This window comes from Chenopodium quinoa, unplaced genomic scaffold, assembly GCF_001683475.1.
Source record: "Chenopodium quinoa cultivar QQ74 unplaced genomic scaffold, ASM168347v1, whole genome shotgun sequence".
Lineage (NCBI taxonomy): Eukaryota > Viridiplantae > Streptophyta > Magnoliopsida > Caryophyllales > Amaranthaceae > Chenopodium > Chenopodium quinoa.
In genome coordinates this window covers 1,204,729-1,228,166 of record NW_018743792.1, presented here as the reverse complement: position 1 = coordinate 1,228,166, position 23,438 = coordinate 1,204,729, and the positions used below count along the sequence as shown (strand labels likewise).

At 39.1% G+C, this 23,438-nt stretch overlaps 2 protein-coding genes across 11 annotated transcripts; both read right to left on the bottom strand.

The window, feature by feature from the left end:
- Positions 1–300: 300 nt before the first annotated feature.
- LOC110685178 (BEACH domain-containing protein C1-like) lies at positions 301–23,438 on the bottom strand. Of its 10 annotated transcripts, XM_021861644.1 has the most exons (14): positions 22,336–23,429; positions 17,551–17,645; positions 16,667–17,110; positions 16,343–16,562; positions 15,623–15,749; positions 14,746–14,865; positions 14,186–14,239; positions 6,313–7,130; positions 6,030–6,230; positions 5,846–5,911; positions 5,273–5,407; positions 2,563–2,667; positions 1,621–1,734; positions 301–1,214 (listed from the first exon to the last, which is right to left on the bottom strand). In XM_021861644.1, exons 8-14 carry the CDS (start codon positions 6,361–6,363, stop codon positions 894–896), a joined length of 993 nt encoding a protein of 330 aa, XP_021717336.1. In that variant the 5' UTR covers positions 6,364–7,130; positions 14,186–14,239; positions 14,746–14,865; positions 15,623–15,749; positions 16,343–16,562; positions 16,667–17,110; positions 17,551–17,645; positions 22,336–23,429; the 3' UTR covers positions 301–893. The 10 variants fall into 10 exon arrangements, with proteins under 10 accessions (XP_021717336.1, XP_021717335.1, XP_021717333.1 ...); XM_021861643.1 differs by having other exon boundaries at positions 15,618–15,749; positions 16,343–17,110; XM_021861641.1 differs by having other exon boundaries at positions 16,343–17,110.
- On the bottom strand, positions 11,794–14,192 carry LOC110685179. The gene is made up of 2 exons (XM_021861652.1): positions 12,294–14,192; positions 11,794–12,216 (listed from the first exon to the last, which is right to left on the bottom strand). Exons 1-2 carry the CDS (start codon positions 12,918–12,920, stop codon positions 11,956–11,958), a joined length of 888 nt encoding a protein of 295 aa, XP_021717344.1. The 5' UTR covers positions 12,921–14,192; the 3' UTR covers positions 11,794–11,955.

Genomic DNA, 23,438 nt, shown 5'->3' with positions numbered 1-23,438 from the left:
TACCGATGAAGCTGAAGGAAAAAACAACAACATAAGGTTTTGAAGTTTTCTTTTCTAATTTGATTGAAAAGTAAGATCATTGTTTTAGTAAGCATTTCTAATTTACTTAAAATGTGAAATGAATAAAAATTAAGAAAACAGTGTAAATATCAAACTTGGATATCACTTTATTTCTTAGTAATGTTTTATAGCACAGAATTGGGTATTTACATAAAGCCATTGTTGTAAAACATTACTAATAAATATGGTAATGAAATAAACTTAATTAAAAAACAATGATCTTATGGTAAAAAAAAAATGTGTAAAATTTAAGAAATACATAATTCTACTAATATATTTGAAGTTGTTTCGAAATAAGTACATTGAAATCATAATGTATTTTTGCATTCATTTATTAGAATGTTTACCAAAGTCTTTCGTAATAAGCTGTTGTTGTTGCGGCTGCTAAAATCTGCTTCTGCACTGCTGAAATCATCTTCTGCAAAAATAAGCTTCTGCTGAAATCTGCTGCTGCTGAAATAAGCTGTTGAAATAATCTTCTGCAAAAAAAAAGCTGCTTCTGCTGAAATCTGCTTCTACTGAAATAATCTGCTTCTGCTGAAATCATCTTCTGCTGACATAATCTTCTGCTGAAATCTGCTTCTGCTAAAATAAGCTGCTTCTGCTGAAATCTGCTTCTGCTGAAATACGCTTCTGTTGAAATAAGCTTCTACTGAAATAAGCTTCTGCTGAAATAAGCTTCTGCTGAAATAATTTGCTTCTGCTGAAATCTGCTGCTGCTGCTGAAATAAGTTGTTTCTGTTGCTGAAATAAGCTGCTTCTGTAGCTGGAAATAAGCTGCTGCTGCTGAAATAAGATGCTGCTGCTGCTGAAATAAGTTGCTACTGCTGGAATCAAAATCTTGAAGAAGACCGATGCTGAAATAAGCTGCTGCTGCTGGAATCAAAATCTTGAAGAAGACCAATGCTGAAATAAGTTACTGAAATAAGATGACCGATGCTGGAATCAAAATCTTTGAAGAAATAAGACTGATGCTGAAATAAGTTGCTCAAAATCTTGAAGAAGACCGATCTGCTGAAATAAGCTGCTGTTGCTGAAATAAGAAGACAGTTGCTGAAATAAGTTGCTACTGCTGAAATAAGAAGACAGTTGCTGAAATAAGTTGCTGCTGCTGAATTAAGAAGACAGATCTTATGAATTGTCGCTTCAATATCCTGTGCAAAAGAAATAACAGCAAGGCCAAAAATGATACTATTGCACTCAAAACAACCAGATATAAGAAGATAACATATTGGCCAAGTCATTAATAAAGTGATTAACATATTAAGTTATAATTTAACTCTATTGATCAACAAAGTTATGAAACAGACTGATTCCCAGATAACTCACTCAAGCACAAAGATGAAAAGAAATAGAAACAAAAGCTATCTTTTTTCTTGTATTTGAATAATAAATAAGAGGCACACTGAAGTGAAAGGAATCACAATTAGACAAATCAACATATTTAACTAAACATCTTTTCGAAGGTATGCTGTAGACAATCCCTTTAGACATTTGTAAAAGTTTATATATTATATTCCTGCTATAAAGGTAGATAAGTACTGCACCAAGTAAGCCCACCTTCCATCCATCCTTTTGCCGCATTGAATGTTCTAACATGATGATCATGAAACTGTGTATAAGATCTTCTACATCTCCCAAACTTGAAGAATTCAAGCTTTTCACTGAAGTTCTCTAATCAAACAAGAGAACAATGACGTCAGTACGCAAGTGATTCATACACATACACAAAGCACATGGGTTAGATATCCCCAGTTTCTAACGATAACCGTAAGAATATGTCCAGTTTCGTAATGCTTTTTCATAGCTATGAAGCACAGAATGGGCAAAAGGGTGACATTTCCCGTTCCTGAAACATCCCCAGTATGCACGGGCAGGAAAGGACAATTCGAGGAGTAGCAAGTATCGTCAAAGGACATTAAGGGAATGTCTGAAAGCATCTTGAGGACAACAAACTTCGTTAAAAGAGTGTCAGGCCACTATAACCCAAAGATGACTTAATAAAAAAAATGTGAAAAAAAAAATTTAAAAATAAAATGTGACCAAAGATGGCTCACTATATTTCAGTGCATCTCAGTTCTTACAATCACCTCTCCACCAACCTTTCTCCCTGAGCCAAATTGAACACCATAGCAGGACTATATATGGGTAGAGACTCACAATATATCCATAGCTTGACAGAATTGGACCATCAACCTTTCGAGCTGATAACAAAAGCAGCCATCACAAGTGATGTCCCTTTTTCTCTCCCAACTCCCTTCAGAATCTCTAGACTCTCTCTACATCACCAATCTTCTCTCAAGCATCTTCTCTCTTTGACTGACATTATCTGCTCAATAATCTTAGTTATGTCTTATGTCACAAGCAATTCGAGTGTACATATGATCTTATGTCTGTAAGTTTTTCATATTGGCCATTTCCCATTTCCATTTACACTCCAATTTCCACCTCCGTGCAATTTATTTTCAAATTAGACATTTCCAGAATGAATAGAGACACTACCTCATAAATTGATATGAGAACCTCCAAAAGCCACTCAGGCCATTCCTCCATTTGAGTTAGAAAGCTCCGGTTATCTGGATGACTGCAAGCCAAAAACAGAAGATCCTGAAATCATGTAGACGGCAATTTAGAAACCTTAAAAGTTTGTATAAAATGCTGCATTAAACTAAGGGTAATTTCACTTTTGCTACCACCAAAACACATGCATTTCTACCACACAAAAACACCTTTATTAAAATTTGCTACCACTTAACAGAAACCGTCAGGGTTCCGTTAAGTTTATTCAAAATTAAAAAAAAAAAAAAAATTAAAAAAAAAAAAAAAAAAAAAAAAAACAGAAAAACCAGCTGCCTCTTCTTCCTCCCTTCCTCCCTGCCTTCTTCTTCTTCCTCCCTTTCCATTATTTTGGCTGCTCCCGTCAGCCACCCTCCCCCTGTCGGCGCTGGTGACTCCAATCCACCTCCCTTTCCTCCACCTACGCATCCCACCCCCCTCCCTTATCCCCTTCTCGCTGCCACAACCCCCACCCCCGAAACCGGAAAACAACCCTCCCTCCCCTTCCCCCACCCTGAATCGACCCCCCTCCCCTTTCCCCACCCAAAACAGCCACCCCTAACCCAGAACCTAAAACACCGAAAACCTAGAAATCGAAAAAGGGGGGCGAGCTGAGATTTCGGTGTCGAGAGAGGGTAGGAGGCGGCCGGAAATTGAAAACGAAGAGAGAGAAATTGAGGACAATAAAGGGAGGAAAAGGTTTCAGACTCAATATTCAACTTGATTTTGGCCTTAAACGAGAGAATAAGGAGGGACCATGGAACCCGAGACACTACGAAACCGGCCTTGGAATTCAGCTTGTGAAGCAGCAGCAGCAAAGAGGGTGGAGGGGATCGGAATTAATGGAGAGTGAAGGGAAAGAGAAAGGAAGGAGGTAGGAAGGAAGGAAAGAGAAAGGGTTGGGGTTTAGAATTTTCGGGGATGAGGTTGGGTTTTTGGGGGTGGTTATAGGGTTTTTCTGGCGTGACTGTGGTGGAGGTGGCGATGGCAGGATGCAGTTCAGGGGGCAAGTGGTTGTTAGGGTGGTGGACTGGTGGCCAAAGCTTTGGGCGCCGGCCGCCGGCAGGGCAGGGGTGGCTGACGGGAGCAGCCAAAATAATGGAAAGGGAGGAAGAAGAAGAAGAAGGCAGGGAGGAAAGGAGGAAGAAGAGGCAGCTGATTTTTCTTTTTTTTTTCAACATTTTTATTATTATTTTTTTTTTGGGTGGCTGACGGGGAGGCAGTTAGGGTGGCTGAGGAGGGAGGGGGTGGCTGGAAGGTGACATTGAGGGTGGCTGGATCTCACTAACGGAAATAGTAACTGAATCCGTTAACAGGTAGCAAATTTTAACAAATGTGCTTTTAGGTGGTAGTAAAATAAAAATAAAATTTAAAGGGGTAGCAAAAGTGAAACACATGTGTTTTGGTGGTAGCAAAAGTGAAAATTTCCTTAAACTTACAGCATTATGTAATTTTTCTTTTTAACAAAAACTCACAGCACTATGTTAAGAGGACTTAAGACTGCACTTCATGAATTGAAAAGCAAATTCATGATATTACTGATTGTAAATAGACAGACAAATAACAATTAGGTACAACCACGATATAATTCAAAGAACATGTTAGGTACGCAATATTGCGCACCTCAACGCTAATACATAAACTTGAAACAAAAACCTCCCACGTCTGTAGCTCCTTTCACACCTAACCTAATGCTACATGCAATTAGTACTAGTCACTCCTAACCTAGGTGAAATTACCCTCTTAATTGTATTAAAATAAATACTAATATTTGATTTTTAAATTTTTGTAAAAAAAATAAGGTCACTATGAACAACAACTAAGCTTTAGACCCAAATGGGTCGGCTAACATGAATTGTCATAAGGAACCATGCGAGATCTGACAAAGAAAGAGGACATAACAAGATAACCAGTTGAAAGACTTCGGAAAAAAGGTGTATAAAGTGAGAAAAAGAAAGAGCATATGGGCCACTTACCAGAGTTTTAAAAGAGTAACAAGCATAAAAAATTTAAAAAGATTTAAATGAGTGGTAACAACATATGAGTAACAAACATAAATGGTTTGAGAAAGGTCACTATGAACATTTTACAAAATTACAAGTGAACAGCTCCCAAGATAACCCAAAAGTGTGAAATCATGTTGGACTAAGTACTATTATAACAAATTAAAAAACATTAAAATAAATATATAAAATAAAAAAAGTAAAAATAAAATAAAAATAAAAGGTCAAAGGGCCAAAACAAAAATGGGAATCTCTACACTAACTCCTCCTCCTCCCAAAATCCTTTGGTATTCTTAATCTTTCCTTCCAAAAAAATATCCTTAGGTATTCCTTCCCTTTTTTCACATAGAAGTAGCTACACTGTTAATGCCTAAATAAGAAACAGTTAAATCTAATCACCAAAAAATAAAACATAAAGAAGAAGCAATATAATTTCAATTGTCAATACTATTTATCTTCCTTCAATCACCACTACCTCATTTTCTCCTATTCAAAAACTATAATGAATAATTTCAAGGTCCAAAACCCAGAATCCAAAATATGTATTATGTTAACCTGTATGGAAAATACCTATTAAAACTTTTATGGGATTCAATTCTTCAACAAGACAACCATATATTATTAGTGTATTACAAAAGAGTGGAGAGCAGTACCTGGAGCACTCGACATTGCAATGCTGTAGATGCGTAGGGAAGTGACCTTAAGAGAACCAGCAAAAGCTGTACATGTTCAAATCGATGTCCAGAATCATACAAGTTCAAACCATCTTCAGTCGAAGTAGCATTTATCTGAAAGAATAAGACAAAATCCATGTCAAAAAATTATGTGAAAACTTGTATGAATCAACAGCAGCTGAATTTACAAATTGTCTATGTTGCGTCTTTGGAAGAATAACATAACACAACTATACAAGCAGAGAAGCAGATGAGCAAAGAAACTTGGGAATTATAATCATAGAAAACTAATCACCCAACTCAAAATATCGTATCATAAATTCAAAAGAAACATTTTTTTCATGGATAATAGAAAGACTTATCAAGTTATCTACTTATCTTCTGGAAGCACATTCCCAGAACTGACAAAGAGACACGTTATCATAACCTAAAGAACACTTTTTTCTTAACTCTAGCGGCACAAATTCGTTTAGTAAATCCACAAACTGAACAAGACTAATGAACAAACAGAGAAGAATAATATGAATATAAAAATTTAAAGTGATGTCATACCGAGGCTGCCAGTAAAGCTGTGTACACATTAGCAGTCATAAGTCTTCTTGGGGATGCCTGGAAAGCCTTTTTGCAGAGCAAAAAGTAAAAGAGAAACCTTATCATCAAACATAGAGCCACCTGTATCAGGCAATCCAGAACTGCCGGTAACAACTGACAATGGGGCATTGGAATTAAAATTTACATGTCCTGATGCAACCAAATTACCCAGAAGTTTGATGATTCCAACAACACCGTCGATTTTGTCAAAATTATAAGCATTATTCCTGGCATTATCAGCGCTGATTGATAGATTAATTCCACACACATTTTTGGCAACAAAAATTTCTGAAGCTGATGCCATTCTCTCCACAGACCTCCATGTAGATAGATACCCAGTAGTGTTCTGTAATTCAAGGTCCACCCCATTTTGGATAATTAAAATCAAACAAATCAGCAATTAGAGAATGAAATTGAAGAAAACAAACCGTAGGCTGGCGAATTCGATTTTGCAGCAGCAATTGCAGTTGCGACATCATTGACCCCTTCTCAAAATCTAAACCCTAAAATTTCCCAGACATCTAAACCTAAACCCAGAAATCGTAAAGATTATATGTATATACACAATCCGAATTTTTGCGAAATCGAAGAAGAATAGTGGACCTAATTGGCATCCAGATTAATTATATTAGGCCGAATTGCTCCTGATAAGTGGACCTATTCACATCGTTGTCAAAATCGCGATCCGGATCGTAGGATCGTGCGATCCTACGATCCCATTTTAGCCAAACGATTCGGATCAGATGCAGAATCGCAGAGTAAGCAGGATCGTTGTAGGATCGGTCAGGATCGCACAAGATCGTACAGGATCGGTCAGGATCGGGTGGGATCGGACAATCCTGTTTTTCATTTAAACTATTATTAGTTTGTACAGGATCAATCAGGATCGGACATAATCGTGCAGGATCGGACAGAATCGAGTAGGATCGGTCAAGATCGTACGATCTTACTTTTTACTTAATAAAATGAGCCTAATGTAATCAAACTTTTCTCTAAGCTAAGAAAATTACTATCCAACTACAAAAACTATAAATTTTACCATTTTTATGGCTTAAAAAATGTTATCTAATTATGTAACAACCCTTTTATTACTATTTTTATCAATTTTGTAGAATCTTACGATTCTACGATCCGATTTTGCCGATTCGATCCTACTCCTCTCACCAATCCAAAGTAGGATCCCGATCCTGATAACCTTCCTATTCGGGAGGGGTACCTTTAACTTAGCCAAATTGCTCCTGATAAGCTGCAAACCAAAATCAAAACTCATCAAAAACCCTAAATCAATTAAATTTGAGAAAGTAAAAACAAAATTAAACAAATCAATATAATCCCAAACTAACCAGCATAGCATAGTATGAATTCAAAACAGTAAAGTATCACCAGTGACAGTTAGACAGCATTTAGAAGTGATATAAACAGAAAAGACGGAGAATCAAAGGATGGAGCACTGGTAAGTGTTTTCATCATCCTCCTGTAAGGCGGGAAAAGTGGAGGAGGATTAGAAGGGGCTAAGGGTAGGTTGTATTCTAAACCCAACATGAAGGCATTCTCATAATTTACAAAACAAAAATTTAGTTAATGCAAACGATTGAACTATCAAATGAAGCTTAAAAACAGAGTTCTGCTACTGATTCTAATTACCGGTAAAGTATAAAATCAGAAAATTTATAGAAGCAAAGAATAGCATACACCTGAAAATTAATTTCCACAATTTAGTGTTAGCAAAACTACTCAAATATCAAAATAAATAAGTAATAACTCATAGAACTGAATTAAGTATTCAAAATTTGATTGAACAAAGCTTTTTTCAAGCTAAAATTAAATTCCCCAAACTTCCAAATAAAAAAAAAAAGGAAAAAAATGTTAGGGTTTACAATGCAATTCTACACAACAAGAATCACTTAACTATGGTGGACAAACCCTAGAATGTGTATAAATTCCAACGAAATTTACAACACCATATTATTAACGTAGTATTACAAACCAAGCACTGAATTAACAATGTAAATCAGAAATTACAACAAAATAATACTAATATGAAAGATTCTTTACTTGCCTCACTCCAAGCCGAAAACCACCAAGAACATGAGAAAACCAATGACCACGTGAGTCTTCTATACCGGATACTTGTCTAAGGCGTGTATACACTTTCCTAAAGTGATAATTTCCCCCACCTCAGTGCTTGGGTTGAAACCGGAAACTCACTTTGAGATACAATAGACAACACCACACTTTAAGCACAAAGATGTGTGATAAGATGATTAAATTCTCAATCAATAAACTTTAATGATAGAGGATTAAAGAAGAGTTTGCAAAGTCCTTCAATAATAATGTAGAGAGGGAAGAATTTCAGAGAGGAAGGAGTTTTTTTCTGTGTATCCAAAAACAAAGCATCGATACGATATAAAGGGAATAACTGCAAAACTGAAGACGAGCGAGGAGGCGCGGGTGCGAGCGAGGAGGCGCGGGCGCGCCACCATGGGGCGCAGCGCGCCACTTGCTCGCGCGGGCGCTCCTCCTCGTTCTTCCAAAAATCCAATTTTCTAGAAACCTGACGCGATTTTGTCGCGCCCTAGGCACGGGCGCGCCTCCAAAATCTGACAGATTTTCCAGAAACTAAGCGCAATTTTGTCGCGCTTTTGGAGCGGGTCGCGTTTGCCTTTCACGAGCGCGCTAACAAGTGGAGCGAGCTCTCCACTACAACACTCTAAATAAATCAACAATCCTCCCCCATTTAGAGTGTTCCTTTAAATCCTTCTCTACTTCCATCAATTAAGCTTCATCTCATGCATCAATGTCAATGTCCCTACGGATTGAATTGACACTTAGTATAACACACTTAACGATGATCATATCCCATGATTTCCATATGGATTGAATCACACGGATATCTCTAATCATTCGAAGGTGAAATACACACAAGATAACTCGAATTTAACATCACTTGACACTTTTATACAACCATGTGTCCGTATCTTTCATAAGTTCATCAAAGTCTATATGTCCATCTAGACTTCTTGAAGCGGCTAAACTTCGAACTTATATAGGTAGGTTCTCATATACGTAAGTGTGTCCTCGTGACAAGACACTTTCATTTAGAGCTTCTCAACTCTAAATCTTTGAGAACTTTGAATTGACGCTACCTTACCGTCACAAGTAATATAGCAATATGGGTCATCAAATATTGCTAACAAACAACAAAAATGTAATTCAACCACATTGAATCTAAGACTTGATGTTTCTTCAAGCGTTAGATTGGGTTTCACAAATTTGTGCTTTAGGACATAAATCCATTCCAGTGAAAGCAAATATGATGGAATGTCTTGGCATTGCTTTAGTAAAGCAATCCGCCAAATTCATTTTCGTAGGAACATAGTCAAGACTTATGACCCCATCATTGATAAGCTCTTTCACTAGGCTATGCCTTAGTGAAATATGCCGAGACTTACCATTATACACTTGACTATATGCCTTTATCAAAGCCGAATTCGAATCACAATGAATAGCTACTGGTGAGATTGGCTTAGGCAATAAAGGCAGCTCTAACATGAGATTTCTCAACCACTCAGCTTCCTTACTAGCTGAGGCAAGAGCTATAAACTCCGCTGCCATAGTGGAATCGGCAATGCAAGTTTGTTTCTTGGAAGACCATGAAATGGCACCTCCCCCAAACATGAACACCCAACCACTTACAGAAGAGTCATCCTCTTTGTAAGTGATCCAACTTGCATCAGAATATCCTTCTAAAACCGAAGGAAATCCACTATAAGACAAACCATAGTCTAATGTACCTTTAAGGTACCTCAAGACCCTCCGAACTGCAAACCAATGCTGTGCACCCGGATTACTAGTAGATCTACTAAGTTTTCCCACAGCCAATGCAATATCTAGTCTTGTACTTGTCATGGCATACATCAAATCTAATTATCCTTGAATACTCTAATTGGGAAATCGTTTTCCCCGAATTCTTAACCAATTTTACATTGGGTTCCATGGGGGTGTTTACAGGACACTTATCAAACGTATTGAACTGTTTGATCATTTTCTCAATGTAATGAGATTGACTTAATATAAGTCTTCCATTGTCCCGAATTATCTTGATGCCCAAAATGACATCCGCCTCCCCCAAATCCTTCATCGGAAAAGATGAGGATAAGAATTCCTTGGTCAATTTTACTTGTTGTAGACTTGAAGCATATCATCAACATATAGAAAAATGATGACACCATGACCTTTGTCATCAAATTTGCTATATATACACTTATCAGCTTGATTCACTTTGAATCCAAAGGACAAAATCGTGTCATCAAATTTCCGATGCCACTGCTTTGGTGCTTGTTTAAGTCCATATAATGACTTAACCAATTTACACACCTTATTTTCCTGTCCTTCCAAAGCAAACCCTTCGGGTTGTTTTATATACACTTCTTCCTCTAGATCTCCATAAAGGAATGCCGTTTTGACATCCATTTGATGAATCACTAGATTGTATACCGAAGCCATTGCAATTAACAACCTTATCGAGGTTATTCTTGCTACCGGTGCATATGTGTCAAAATAATCAACACCATGCTTTTGCCTAAAGCCTTGGATTACCAATCTGGCTTTAAATTTCACTGTGGAGCTATCCGGTCTCCTTTTCCTAGTGAAAATCCACTTGCAACCAAGAGGTTTGCAACCAGAAGGTAAATCCTCTAAGACCCAAGTGTCATTTCCCATGATGGAATCCATTTCATCATTTATAGCTTCTTTCCAAAATGCACTATCTTGGGAAGATATGGCCTCACTATAAGATTTTGGATCACTATCCACATTAAAACAATATGGAGTAGTCAAGCTAAGGACATCCCTAGATCCTTCAACTAGATAGATTATAAAATCATCTCCGAAGTTCTTAGGTTTCCTTTGTCTCTTACTTCTTCTAATATGAGAAGTCTCATCCTAATTATTAGATGAATATTCATGAGATTCTTGTTGATCATCATAATCAACAATTTCCTTTCCTTTGGTACTAACTTGTAGATCCTTAGGTCTACTCATTGATGAAAAACGATTTTCATCAAAAATTGCATCCTGTGACTCAATAATCGAATGTTTCGAAATAAAGTCACTTTGTTCTATAACATAGAACCTATAGGTTTTGCTATGCTCAGCATAACCTATAAAAATGCATTCCAAGCCCCTTTCACCGAGCTTTCTCTTTTTGTTACCGGACACTCTTACAACTGCCTTACAACCCCAAATTTTGAGATATTTCAAGTTTGGTTTCCTTTTGTACCAAAGTTCATAAGGAGTGGAATCTTTTCCCTTAGTGGGAACACAGTTAAGTATGTGACAAGCCGTCAACATAGCTTCACCCCAAAACCCTTCACTCAACCCGGAGTAAGATAGCATGGAATTAACCATTTCTTGAAGAGTTTTGTTCTTCCTTTCAGCTACACCATTTGATTGTGGTGCATAACCAGCTGTAGTCTCATGAATAATACCCAAAGATTGGAAATAAGCAGGATCATAATACTCCCCTCCCTTATCTGTTCTCAATCTCTTAATTAAAGATTCTACTTGCACTTCTACCTCTTTCTTATAAATATCAAATTTAACCAAGGCTTCATCTTTGAAATATAAAAGATACACATAGCAAAATCTTGAAAAATCATCAATAAACGTAACTATGTATCTTTTATTTCCCAAAGAAGGTGTACTATAAAAGTCACACAAATCACTATGAACCACTTCTAAGATCTTAGAACATCTCTCAACTTTCTTGGAAGGAGTTCTAGTGATCTTATTAAGCATGCAAGTAGTACATTTATCAAGAGCAATATCACATGGTGGAATAAGTTCTAGTTTAGACATGAAGTTCAACTTATTGTAATTCACATGACCTAATCTATAATGCCATAAAGAAAACAAATTCATAATATTGTCATTACCAACATTAAAACAACATCATCCAACATTACAGACTTCTCTCTTAATGAGAGTTTAAACAAACCATGAGACAAATAACAACGTCCGATAAAAGTGCTACCCTTAGTAATAATACATGTATCTGCTTCAAAAACTAGTTAATATCTAAGTCTATTCAGGGTTGGGCCTGATACAAGATTTCTAGAAATACTAGGAGCATACAATACATCCCTAAGGATGATACTATTGCCCGAACTAAACATCAGATCAACTTGTCCTCTTCCTTGGACCATGATGGTAGAGTTGTTTCTCATAAAGAGCTCTTCTCCATCACCAACCTTGTGAAAGGTTTTGAACCAATGCTTCACCTTGCATACATGCCTTGAAGCCCCCGAATCCATCCACCATGAGTCATCATCCTGCACCATAAAAATGTTAGGATCCGTTGCATTTAAATCCATACCGGAATTAAATTCAACCTCATGTAATAAATTACCTTTGGTGGGTTGGTCCTTGCTCTTAGAAGCTTGACCATCCTTGGATTTCTCCATTTTCTTCTTGAAAATGTAGCAGTCCTTCTTGCGGTGTCCGGTCTTACCGCATTCCCAACAAGCATACTTGTTGTTGTTCTTTTGTTTCTTGGACTTGCCCTAGAGGAATTAAACATCTTCCTCTTACCACTAGTTGAAGCACTAGTTTTGCCTTCCTCCATCACATTGATGGTGGAAGAGCTAGGATTTCCATCCTTAGCTTTCTCCATGGCCCTTATCCCTTCTTCAATTTGAAGATGGGTAGCCAAATTGGACAAAGATATGTCCTCCTTTTTATGTTTCAAGTCATGTTTTACATCCTTCCAACTATTGGGCAGCTTATCAATAATACTCGAAACAACAAACAATTCATCAACATTGATTCCATATTGTTTCAAGTTACTATAAATACGTTGTATCTCATGAAATTGGTCCATAATTGATCTACCATCAACAAATTTGAAATCATTAAAGTTACTTACAAGGAATTTCTTGCTAGAAGCATCCTCCGCCATATACTTGCTTTCTAACGATTCCCATAGCTCTTTAACCGACTCAACATGTTGATACACATCAAACAAATTATCCTCCATCCCATTGAGAATATATCCCCGACATATAAAGTCATCATTATCCCACTTAGATATCTCACGCACATCCTTTATTGTTTCATTTTAATGTTCTACTGGTCTAGGAGTGCTAATAACATAGGCAACCTTCAACGATGTAAGAAGAAAATACATCTTCTTCCATCGTCGAAATTCCACACCGTCAAACTTCTTGAGTTTGACAAAGTTTGTGGTAAGTTCTTTCACACTAGACATGTTGTTCAAATATCACTTTAAATTGTTAGGGTTTACAATGCAATTCTACACAACAAGAATCACTTAACTATGGTGGACAAACCCTAGAATGTGTATAAATTCCAACGAAATTTACAACACCAAATACTTAACGTAGTATTACAAACCAAGCACTGAATTAACAATGTAAAACAAAAATTACAACAAAATAATACTAATATGAAAGATTCTTTACTTGCCTCACTCCAAGCCGAAAACCACCTAAGAACATGAGAAAACCAATGACCGCGTGAGTCTTCTATACCGGATACTTGTCTAAGGCGTGTATACACTTTCCTAAAGTGATAATTTCCCCCACCTCGGTGCTTGGGTTGAAACCGGAAACTCACTTTAAGATACAATAGACAACACCACACTCTAAGCACAAAGATGTGTAATAAGATAATTAAATTCTCAATCAATAAACTTTAATGATAGAGGATTAAAGAAGAGTTTGCAAAGTTCTTCCATAATAATGTAAAGAGGGAAGAATTTCAGAGAGGAAGGAGTTTTTTTGTGTATCCAAAAACAAAGCATCGATACGATATAAAGGGAATAACCACAAAACCGAAGACGAGCGAGGAGGCACGGGCGCACCACCCCCTGCGCGCTGGCGCGCCACTTGCTCGCGCGGGCGCTCCTTGTTCTTCCAAAAATCCAATTTTCCAGAAACCTGACGCGATTTTGTCGCGCCCTAGGCGCGGGTCGCGCCATCCGGAGGCGCGGGTGCGCCTCCAAAATCTGATAGATTTTCCAGAAACTCAGCGCGATTTTGTCGCGCTTTTGGAGCGGGTCGCACTTGCCTTGCACGAGCGCGCTAACAAGTGGAGCGAGCTCTCCACTACAATACTCTAAATAACTCAACAAAAAATATACTTGTATAAAATTATGAAATGAAAATTGAACAGAAAAATCACAAAAATGTATATATAACCAGTAAATAAACTACAGAGGAAAATTGTTATCAAAAAATAATAAATGCAGAAGAAATTAAAAAGAGAAAAAAAAAATGGTACCTTTATCAGAAGTAAGAAGATCAGTTTCAGGGGAAGAAGGCTGGATTTCAAAAACTGGAGATGAAAAATCAACCGAATAAGAAGAAAATAAGCGAATTGTCAAACCAACAAGAGAAACAGAATCAAAAGTTTAATAACAACTGAATTTTGTGCACTGCTATCTAGGTATCCATATGCCATGAAAAATAAAAAATAAAATAAAAAAATCAAGGTATAAGTATGTCAGCAACATTCATCCCAAAGCAGAGACATCTTGCAGCATCCAAAGTTCTAACCCCAGCCACACATAGCAGAAATATAAGTTTGAGTTTTTAGATATCGACAGTTAGCAGGCAATTCATACAGCATTCATCACTTTAGAGCAAAAGCATGATCTTAGGTGCAAATTATCTGAATTCATCTCAAAATGCTACATTGGACAAAACGCCGAGCAGAATCAACATTGGCACAGACAACATTCATCCCAAAACATAACCACAGGTTCACAAGAGATGTTGAACAACCCAAGAGGTTTTTAACAAGGTCAGTGAAGCACTGAAGCAGATGATAATAAGACTTACTGTATCAGCATCTTCTTCACAATCAATAATCAAATCTGCAAGCTGATCATTCGCTATCCTCCGACCAGGACCTCCAATCCTTCATAATGGCATAATAATAATTGCTTCTGAGCACAATCCCTGGCCAGGAAATAAGAGGGTAAAAAGTTTCAAACTCATGCAAATGAAAATAGATCACCCAACACAAAACTATCTAATACAAAGTCACAAACCCAACCATTTCAACTCAACTTTGTAAGTACTCTCTCAAATTACCAAACAACTTCACAGTCTAAAGACTTTATGCCGACTTCAAAAGTTCAGATACACCACGTTCCTTGTATCTTTTAACGGAGCAATGCCTTACCAATCAAAATATAGCTACTTTACCCTATATTTCATTGCCCTAAGTCCTGACATTAACAAAAAGCAGCACCTAAATGAGCCATAGAAGTAAGCTATATACAAAGAATACAGTATGTAATTTGTTTACTACGTACTAAAAACCTACGAATGGTTACATCTCACTTACATACAAAGTCACAAACCCAACCATTTCAACTCAACTTTTAAGTACTCTATCAAATTACCAAACAACTTCACAGTCTAAAGACTTGATGCCGACTTCAAAAGTTCAGATACACCACGTTCCTTGTATCTTTTAACGGAGCAATGCCTTACCAATCAAAATATAGCCACTTTACCCTATATTTCATTGCCCTAAGTCCTGACATTAACAAAAAGCAGCACCTAAAAGAGCCATAGAGGTAAGCTATATACAAAGGATACAGTATGTAATTTGTTTACTACGTACTAAAAGCCTACGAATGGCTACATCTCACTTACATGGTGCAAGTAGGTGCAAGTCGAGTATACTCAAAATTTATACAAACCTTACCCATTATGACACAAGATATGCCAAGAGTTCTCTTCATATTCATACTCCTGCAGCTGCCCTTCAAGAGTCCTCTATATTCTACTATAATGCAATTTTCAATTGTACTCTACCCCAGTAACATTCCTGCCTAGCAAAAGAAGAAACTAATTTGAAACTATGTTCAGCAAAGAAATGCAGGAAACATATTTGAAGCTATGTTCAGCAAAGAAATGCTACTTGAAATTGGCACCAATATTACAGACTACCATTTAGACAGGCAAACTGCTAGAAAACCATCAGAGGAACATGCTACGTTCAGCAATTCAAGCCGCACTAAGCAAGTGTATCGAGTTTCAAACACACAATTCTCTCAGATTAGTTTGAGTTGAATTCAGAACAAATATTACCAACACATTCAACTTATTAAGACACCCAGATTTGTAAGATTTGGATTGCACAACCTTGCAAATTAGAAGCAGCAGGATATGAAATTTAGAATATTGTCATTGATACCAACAACATTACAAAGAACAGTGAATCTAATCAAATTATCCTGATTCAATTCACAGATGAAACCCTCAACTACAACCCTCCCATCATCCCATTTTTTCAAATAAAAAAACAAAACAAAATATACTGCTACATAAAATTAAAATTTACAGAAAACGGCATAAAAATCAACAAGCAAAGAATTATACAAAAAAAAAAAAACCCTTAAAATCAGAAACATAATAGGATTACCAGTGAATCAAACGCCAATTGATTACCCGCCGCCGCCGTCGTCGCCTCTTCAACTGGAAGAAGACCGATCGTTAATGTATGAGTAATCGTTTCCCCAAATCTCGCTAATACTCGCATCAAAGTAGAGAAACTCAAATCAAAATAAACATGGCGGATCGAAGAAGCGACAGATCAAAATATGGTGCAGAAAAACCCAAATCGATATGAATGGAAAATGCCTCTGCAAGAAAGAAATCGATCATTCCTAGAGAAGACGACAGAGAATAAACAGGCATAAGCATATATATATGGAAGGACCTATTTTCACAAGGATGGGGGGAAGACCTCTGGCATCTCCATTTATCTGACAACCACTCAGTTTGTTTTTCTTCTAAAAGCCCCCAGTAAGGTATGATTTCTGATCTTGCATCCTTAAAGCTGCTAATATTATAAAAGCTCATTACCGCTTTTAGAATTCATTAATCAGATAAAACAATCTAAGTACCCAAAAATCCTACAGAAAATATACAGTTCCATACAAATTATGCAGAACCCAAATTCATCTAACAGCCTCCACTTGTCTATTGGGACTAATTCCAGATGATGCACCCATTTTCAATTTCAAAAAATTAAACCTCAAAACCCACACCTCAACATCTCCTTAAAGCTCTAAGCCACCTCACCATCTCGTGCATTGCAATAAAAACTTGTGCACAATTTACAAATCACCACTTCTGGCAAACCGTCAACGATGAACATACAATTCTCCAAAAACTTCTCAAAAATAACCTGAAACCATTCAATACAACCATCCATAGTCACTATAACATTGAATTATCGCGGTACTTTGCATCACCCTAACAAGCACACTCCTAGTCACTATAATAATTTTGACATAAGGGCCTCAATTTATTTCACAATAAGCAATTTCTGCTATGACAACACGAACAAGAATCATAATTTTGAAAATTAACACATAATTGACATAATGTAGTAAAAAGTTGTGCCTTCCATTTCAAAATTAAACATGAAGTAACAATATTGTTGAAAAAGGTTCATTTCTGGGAAATTTATGCTAAGATAATTATCCAAAGCTTCAACTTAATTGGAGTTCAAGTCATTTAATCCCAATACCCAGTTTTTTTTTTTTTTTTTTTTTTTTTTTTTTTTTTTTTTTTTTTTTTGCAAATTACTCAACCAAAAAAAATTAAAGGAGAAAAATCATATACCGTATAAGTGGGAGCACCTTCAACAGGTAATACAAAGCCGCCATCAATTGATTTGATATCGTAAATTGATACACACAAACCTGTTTCGCAATCACCTAAACCACCGTTTTAAAATTTAGAATTATTATAAAAAAAAGAGGGGAAATTTGATTAATCAGTAAATTAAGTGAAACGCTAAACATCGCCCGCAATTTACCATATAAAGCCCACAAATATGTTATGATTTGACCATTATGCCCTTTTGCTAAAATTGAAATAATCTCGGTGTAAAAAATGTGGAGCCGTACTGGCTCGCCGGGGGAGACCGGATGGCAGGCCGGAGATGCGGGGGACGCCGGAGGTACGTCGTCGTCGACGGAAAACGAGGTAAGTCACCGTTAAAATTCACGGTTTACCGTCGTAGTGGCTCCGGCGCCTAGGGTGGACGCCCAAACCGTAGCCTGGACGTCCAAGCCGGACGCCAGAACCACCAGAGTGGCGTCCAGGCTAGACGCCCAGACCACCAGAGTGGCGTCCAGCCCAGACGCCCAGACCACCAGACTGGCGTCCTGGGCAGACGCCACTCCACTGGGTGAGGCGGCCCTGCCAGGCGCCAGTCCAGTAGCTGTGGCAGCACTGGCAGACGCCACCTTTAATAATTAATTTTTATTTTTTCCTTTTTGATTTTGTTGTTTTTTATTTAATTTTTTTGTGAAAAAAAAAATCGAAAATGATTTTTTAAAAAAATTCGAAATGGGTTTTTTGTAAATTAAATTTGAAAATTCGAAATAGGTTTTTTTAAAATTAAATTTGAAAATTCGAAATGGTATATTTTTAAATTTAGTTTGAAAATTCGAATTAGGTTTTTATAAAAATTAAGTTTGATTATATATAATTATGTTTTTTTTTGTGTTAATTATGTGGAAATATAGAAATTAAATGTATTATCCGTTAAATGTATTTATTGTAATATATAATTGATGCAGGAATATGGTGGAGACGGAAATGATTACAGTGAGATATTTGGACATGATGGTCCATTCGAAGAAGCTCAACAGGCGATTGATTGGGCAAAACAGGTTGCAATTGCAGCTGGATTTTGCTTGGTAGTAGCAACTCATAAATCTCAACGGGATGGTAGAATGGATCGCATTTTGAGATGTGACCGTTATCGCAAAAGAGAAGAAAGAGATTTTCGTACAGCCACTCGGTTTGACACAAAGCGGAAAGGTTGTGGGTGTGAGTTCAGAGTAAAGGTTCGACAACTACGGAGTCGTGACGGTTGGGAAGTGATAGGTTACTCTAAATGGGGGTATCACAACCATGAGATGATAGTATATGAAGAGGGTATCGACAACTGAGCGGCTTAAGTCCTGCTGCGAAACTAGTTGTGAAAGAAATGAGTGATGCTCAAGTGAAGCCTGCTAAAATATTAGCATCTGTGTTAGAGAAATTTCCAGAAGACCATCCAAACCGAAGACACATCTACAACGTCAGACAGCAACTCAGGTTTGAACGGTCAGAGGGAAGGAACCCTATACAGCAGCTGCTACACCAGGCACAATCACGTGGTTACCTGTTCTGGTTTGATTCTGATGAAGATACAGCGGAGGTGACTCATCTTTTCCTTGTGCATCCTGATTGTGCTGATATGATCAAGTCTTGGCCATTTGTGATTTTGATCGACTCAACGTACAAGACAAACAAGTACAAGTTCCCTCTGGTTGAGATGGTTGGGATGGCTCCAACGAACCAGAACTTTCTGATTGGTCATGCAATCATCAGGGATGAGACGGCTCCAAGTTATTATTGGGTGTTGGAGAAGCTGAGAAACTACATCGGGCCTAATGTTCATCCAGCAGCCATCGTCAGCGACTGTGAGGGAGGTCTCTTTGCCCCCATAGCAGAGCTGTTTCCCGAATCGAACCACTTATTGTGCACATGGCACATCAACAACTGCGTGAAAGTGAAAGCCTACAACCTTTTCAAGAAGAATTTGGAAATGGCAGAGAGATTAGTGAATGGTAAGTGGCGGAAGATCCTACAGGCTACCACAGAGGAAGCGTATGAGCGAGCATTGGCTAACTTCAGGGATTCGTACCAGTGGTGTGCGGCACTGGTGGACTATGTGATGCATCAATGGGTCCCTCACAGGGAAAAGTTTGTCAAATATTGGACAAACCAGGTACTTCATTTTGGGAACACTACAACATGTAGAGTTGAGAGCGCTCATAGAGCTACCAAGGACTAGATTGATTCATCGACCGCTGCTTTGGATACACTGTTCGCTAGACTGAACAAGTCAATTGAAACTCAGAAGAACGACATCAGGAACTCTCTAGAGGACTCCAAACGACGACATGGTACGATGTATAGCCATTTTATATTTAAGATTCTCCAAGGTCGTGTGTCGCACTACTGCTTGGGGTTGATTCTCACTGAGCTGAACAGGGTGAGGGACTTGGCTGACGAAGTGTATACTCGGTGTGGGTGTACTATTTCAGTAACTCATGGATTACCTTGCGCATGCACCATTCACCGCGTTATTACAGAAGAAAGGGCGTCGTTACATGTTGACAGCATTCTGGAGGACGCTTGTTATTGGTGAGCATGCAGACAATCAAACGGCCGACCGTGAACAGGAGGAGTTGGAGCAGTTCCGTTCGATGTACGACCGAGTGTCCTCCACCCATCCTTCTATTATTCGTGACGCTACTCATGTACTTCATGACATGTTCCACCCGTCTAACTTAGATTATGAGGAACCCGAAGGAGTTGACCGTCCTCGAGGTCGACAACGGCGGAACAGGAGTGCGTTTGAGTATATCCGTGGTCTTGGTCGTGGTCGTTCTCGTGGTCGGACATCGTCATCTAGTCGTAGTCAATCTTCATCGTCTGTGAATATGCCCCTGAGAACTGGTACGTTTTGGTTGTTTTTATTGCACATAGTTTTAAAGTGTTACTCCTGCCTTCTTAACTGTCTATAATTAATTATATGGTGAATAGGAAGAAACGATGTTGATCAGTTTCCGTACAAGGAAAGGATACCTGCGATCATCATGTCGTACTTGGAAGGGTGGAATGATGTAATCGGAGATGGTAACTGCGGATTCCGGGTCGTGACTGATGTTTTTCAAATGGGCGAAGACAACTACGGTTTGGTGCGTGAGTTGATGTACAGCGAAATTGCACAAAGTCGTTTACCCTCAACACGAATCCCCAGAATGGCCTCGACGTCATGTAACATGATCGTCATCTCACCGAACGGAAGGTGAAAAGAGTTTGTATCCGGCTGCCATCGCTCAATGAAAGCCGTGATCAGCGTAATGTCAATCTTATCGTGCTTGGTGGCAGGAACGTGCTTCACCCCAGTGCCCTCCAGTCGCTCGAACATCTCGCTCTCCGCCGGCCAGGCCTCAGCCCATGTACGCAAAAAGCTACAAGTCTTTTCCCGGGTATGACATTTCAACAACCCCGTAACTGAAGGCCTCTCCTGGTCCTCCCAAATACGGGCAGCTATGTGTCCTAGAAAGCTAGGAATCACACTCCCGTCAACAGGCCCACCGGGCACCTCACTCCTAACAACCCAAGAATCATTACCCGCCCTCGACCGTTTCCTACTTGCCCCGGATACAGTGGACGCAGATGATGTGTCAGATCTACTAACAAACCTACCACCCCTACCCTTACGCACCTCCACCATATGCGTCTCGTACATGTCATCAACCCTCTGACTGAATGGACCGTAATCATCATACGGTCCACTGCCATCGTCCACATCCTCATCCTCATCTGCGCCCTCCTCCTGCTCCTCCTCCTGGTCACCCTCCTCAGCATCATCATCGTCATCGTCATCCTCATCCCGACGGTGGATCCGTTCTCTACGAACTGAGGCCGAAATACCACGGGATCTGACATGTCTATGCCCCGACCTCTCCACTGAATAACTTCTACTAAGAAGCTCTATATTCTTCCCCCCACCATGACGACCCTACACAAAATTTTAAAATATATAAACATACAAAAATTTATACGATAAATAATCATCATCGCAAATCAAATAAACTAAAAACATACAAATAATTGTAAACAAAATATAAACGTAGAAAAAATACAACGAAATTGAAAAAATTTATAAAAATAAACAACAAAATATAAAAACAATTCAAAATTATATTACAAAAAAAAAAAAAAATTAAAAACAATTTTTTAAAAAAATTAAAAAAAAATAAAAAAAAAAAAAAATTGGGGGGGGCGCCTTGGCTGGACGCCCAGCCGGCGGTGGTGGCGCCAGATGCAGAAGCCGCCACCAGTTGGCTGGCGCCTGGGCTGGACGCCACAGCCACGGCTGCGGCGCCTAGAATAAACGCCACAACCGTGGCGGTGGCGTCCAGCCCAGGCGCCAGCCAACTGGTGGCGGCGTCTGCATCTGGCGCCACCACCGCTGGCTGGGCGTCCAGCCAGGGCGCCCCACCGCGTTCACGGCGGTTTTCCCCTTTTTTTTTTTTTTTTTAAACAAAATATACCTTTCCTCCTTGGGACATCCTTCCCTCCGCCGCCGCCGCCACTTCCTTGCCTTGCCGCCTCGACATTGCCGTTATTTTGAAATTTTTTTTTTTTAGAGAGGTTGAAAGAAGATGAGCAATGAGAGTGTGAGTGATGAGAGTGTGAGTGTTTTTTTTTTAAGGTCAAGGGCAATTTTGGGAAACCAAGTGAATTTTGTGGGCTTTATGTAGTAATTTGTGGGCGATGTTTAACAAATCCCTAAATTAAACCCAGAAAACAAAAAAAGAAAGATGATAAAACCTTGTCCAAGAAGATGGATTCAAGTTCACCCTTGATAGCATCTTCTAATGGACGATCAAGTAATTTTGGGGGCAATCTTAATCTGTGCTCAATTTCAGTTAAGAAGAAAACATTTTTGAGAGATGGAGTACAGAATTGGGCGCTGGAGTATGGGAATGGTGGATGAGGGTTTTAGGAGGGGTTAATTGATCGAACTCAAACACGGTGTTTGGAAGGGTATTTCTGAAAATGGGCTAATAGATGGTCATGGGTTGCGTTGGCATGGCAGAGCTGATTTATGGCAGAGGTTCCCCTAGGCCGAAGCCATTCATGGCAGAGGCTAAATAGCTTCATGCCAAGCTCAAAGATCCGAATCGAGCAAATTGGTTCGGCATTGCTCAAGGCTTCTCCAAGCCGAGGTGGTGTTTCTCCATTACCTAGCCTCTTCGCAAGCTCCGCCGAGGAAAAGATCTCCCAGCCGAAACCACTCATGGTTGAGGTTCGAGTTTCCAGCCTCTGAGCAAGCTTCGCCGAGGCTCCATTTTTGAGCCATGCCGAGGCTAGCAACGCCGAAGCTTCATGCTCTATAGCCGAGGCTAGTAGTGCCGAAGCTTCAAGCTCCATAGCCGAGGCTAGCAACGCCGAAGCTTCAAGCTCCATAGCCGAGGCTAACAACGCCGAAGCTTCAAGCTCCATAGCCGAGGCTAGTAACGCCGAAGCTTCAAGCTCTATGCCATGGCCGAAGCTTCAAACTCCATTACCGAGGTTTGCCGAAGGTGTTTCAGCTCACAACCTCCAATTGCCGAGGCCCAGCCAAAGCTACATCGAGCCGCCGAAACCAAGGTGTTGCCGAGGCCGAGGGTCTTAGCCGAGGTCTAAGCCGCAACGATTTAAGGTTGAAAGGCCGGAGCAAAGCTTCAAGCTCTATGCCATGGCCGAAGCTTCAAACTCCATTGCCGAGGTATGCCGAAGGTATTTCAGCCCACCACCTCCAATTGCCGAGGCCAGCCAAAGCTACTTCGAGCCGCCGAAACCAAGGTGTTGCCGAGGGTCTTAGCCGAGGTCCAAGCCGCAACGATTCAAGGTTGAAAGGCCGGAGCAGAGGTTGAAAACCATCTTCAGCA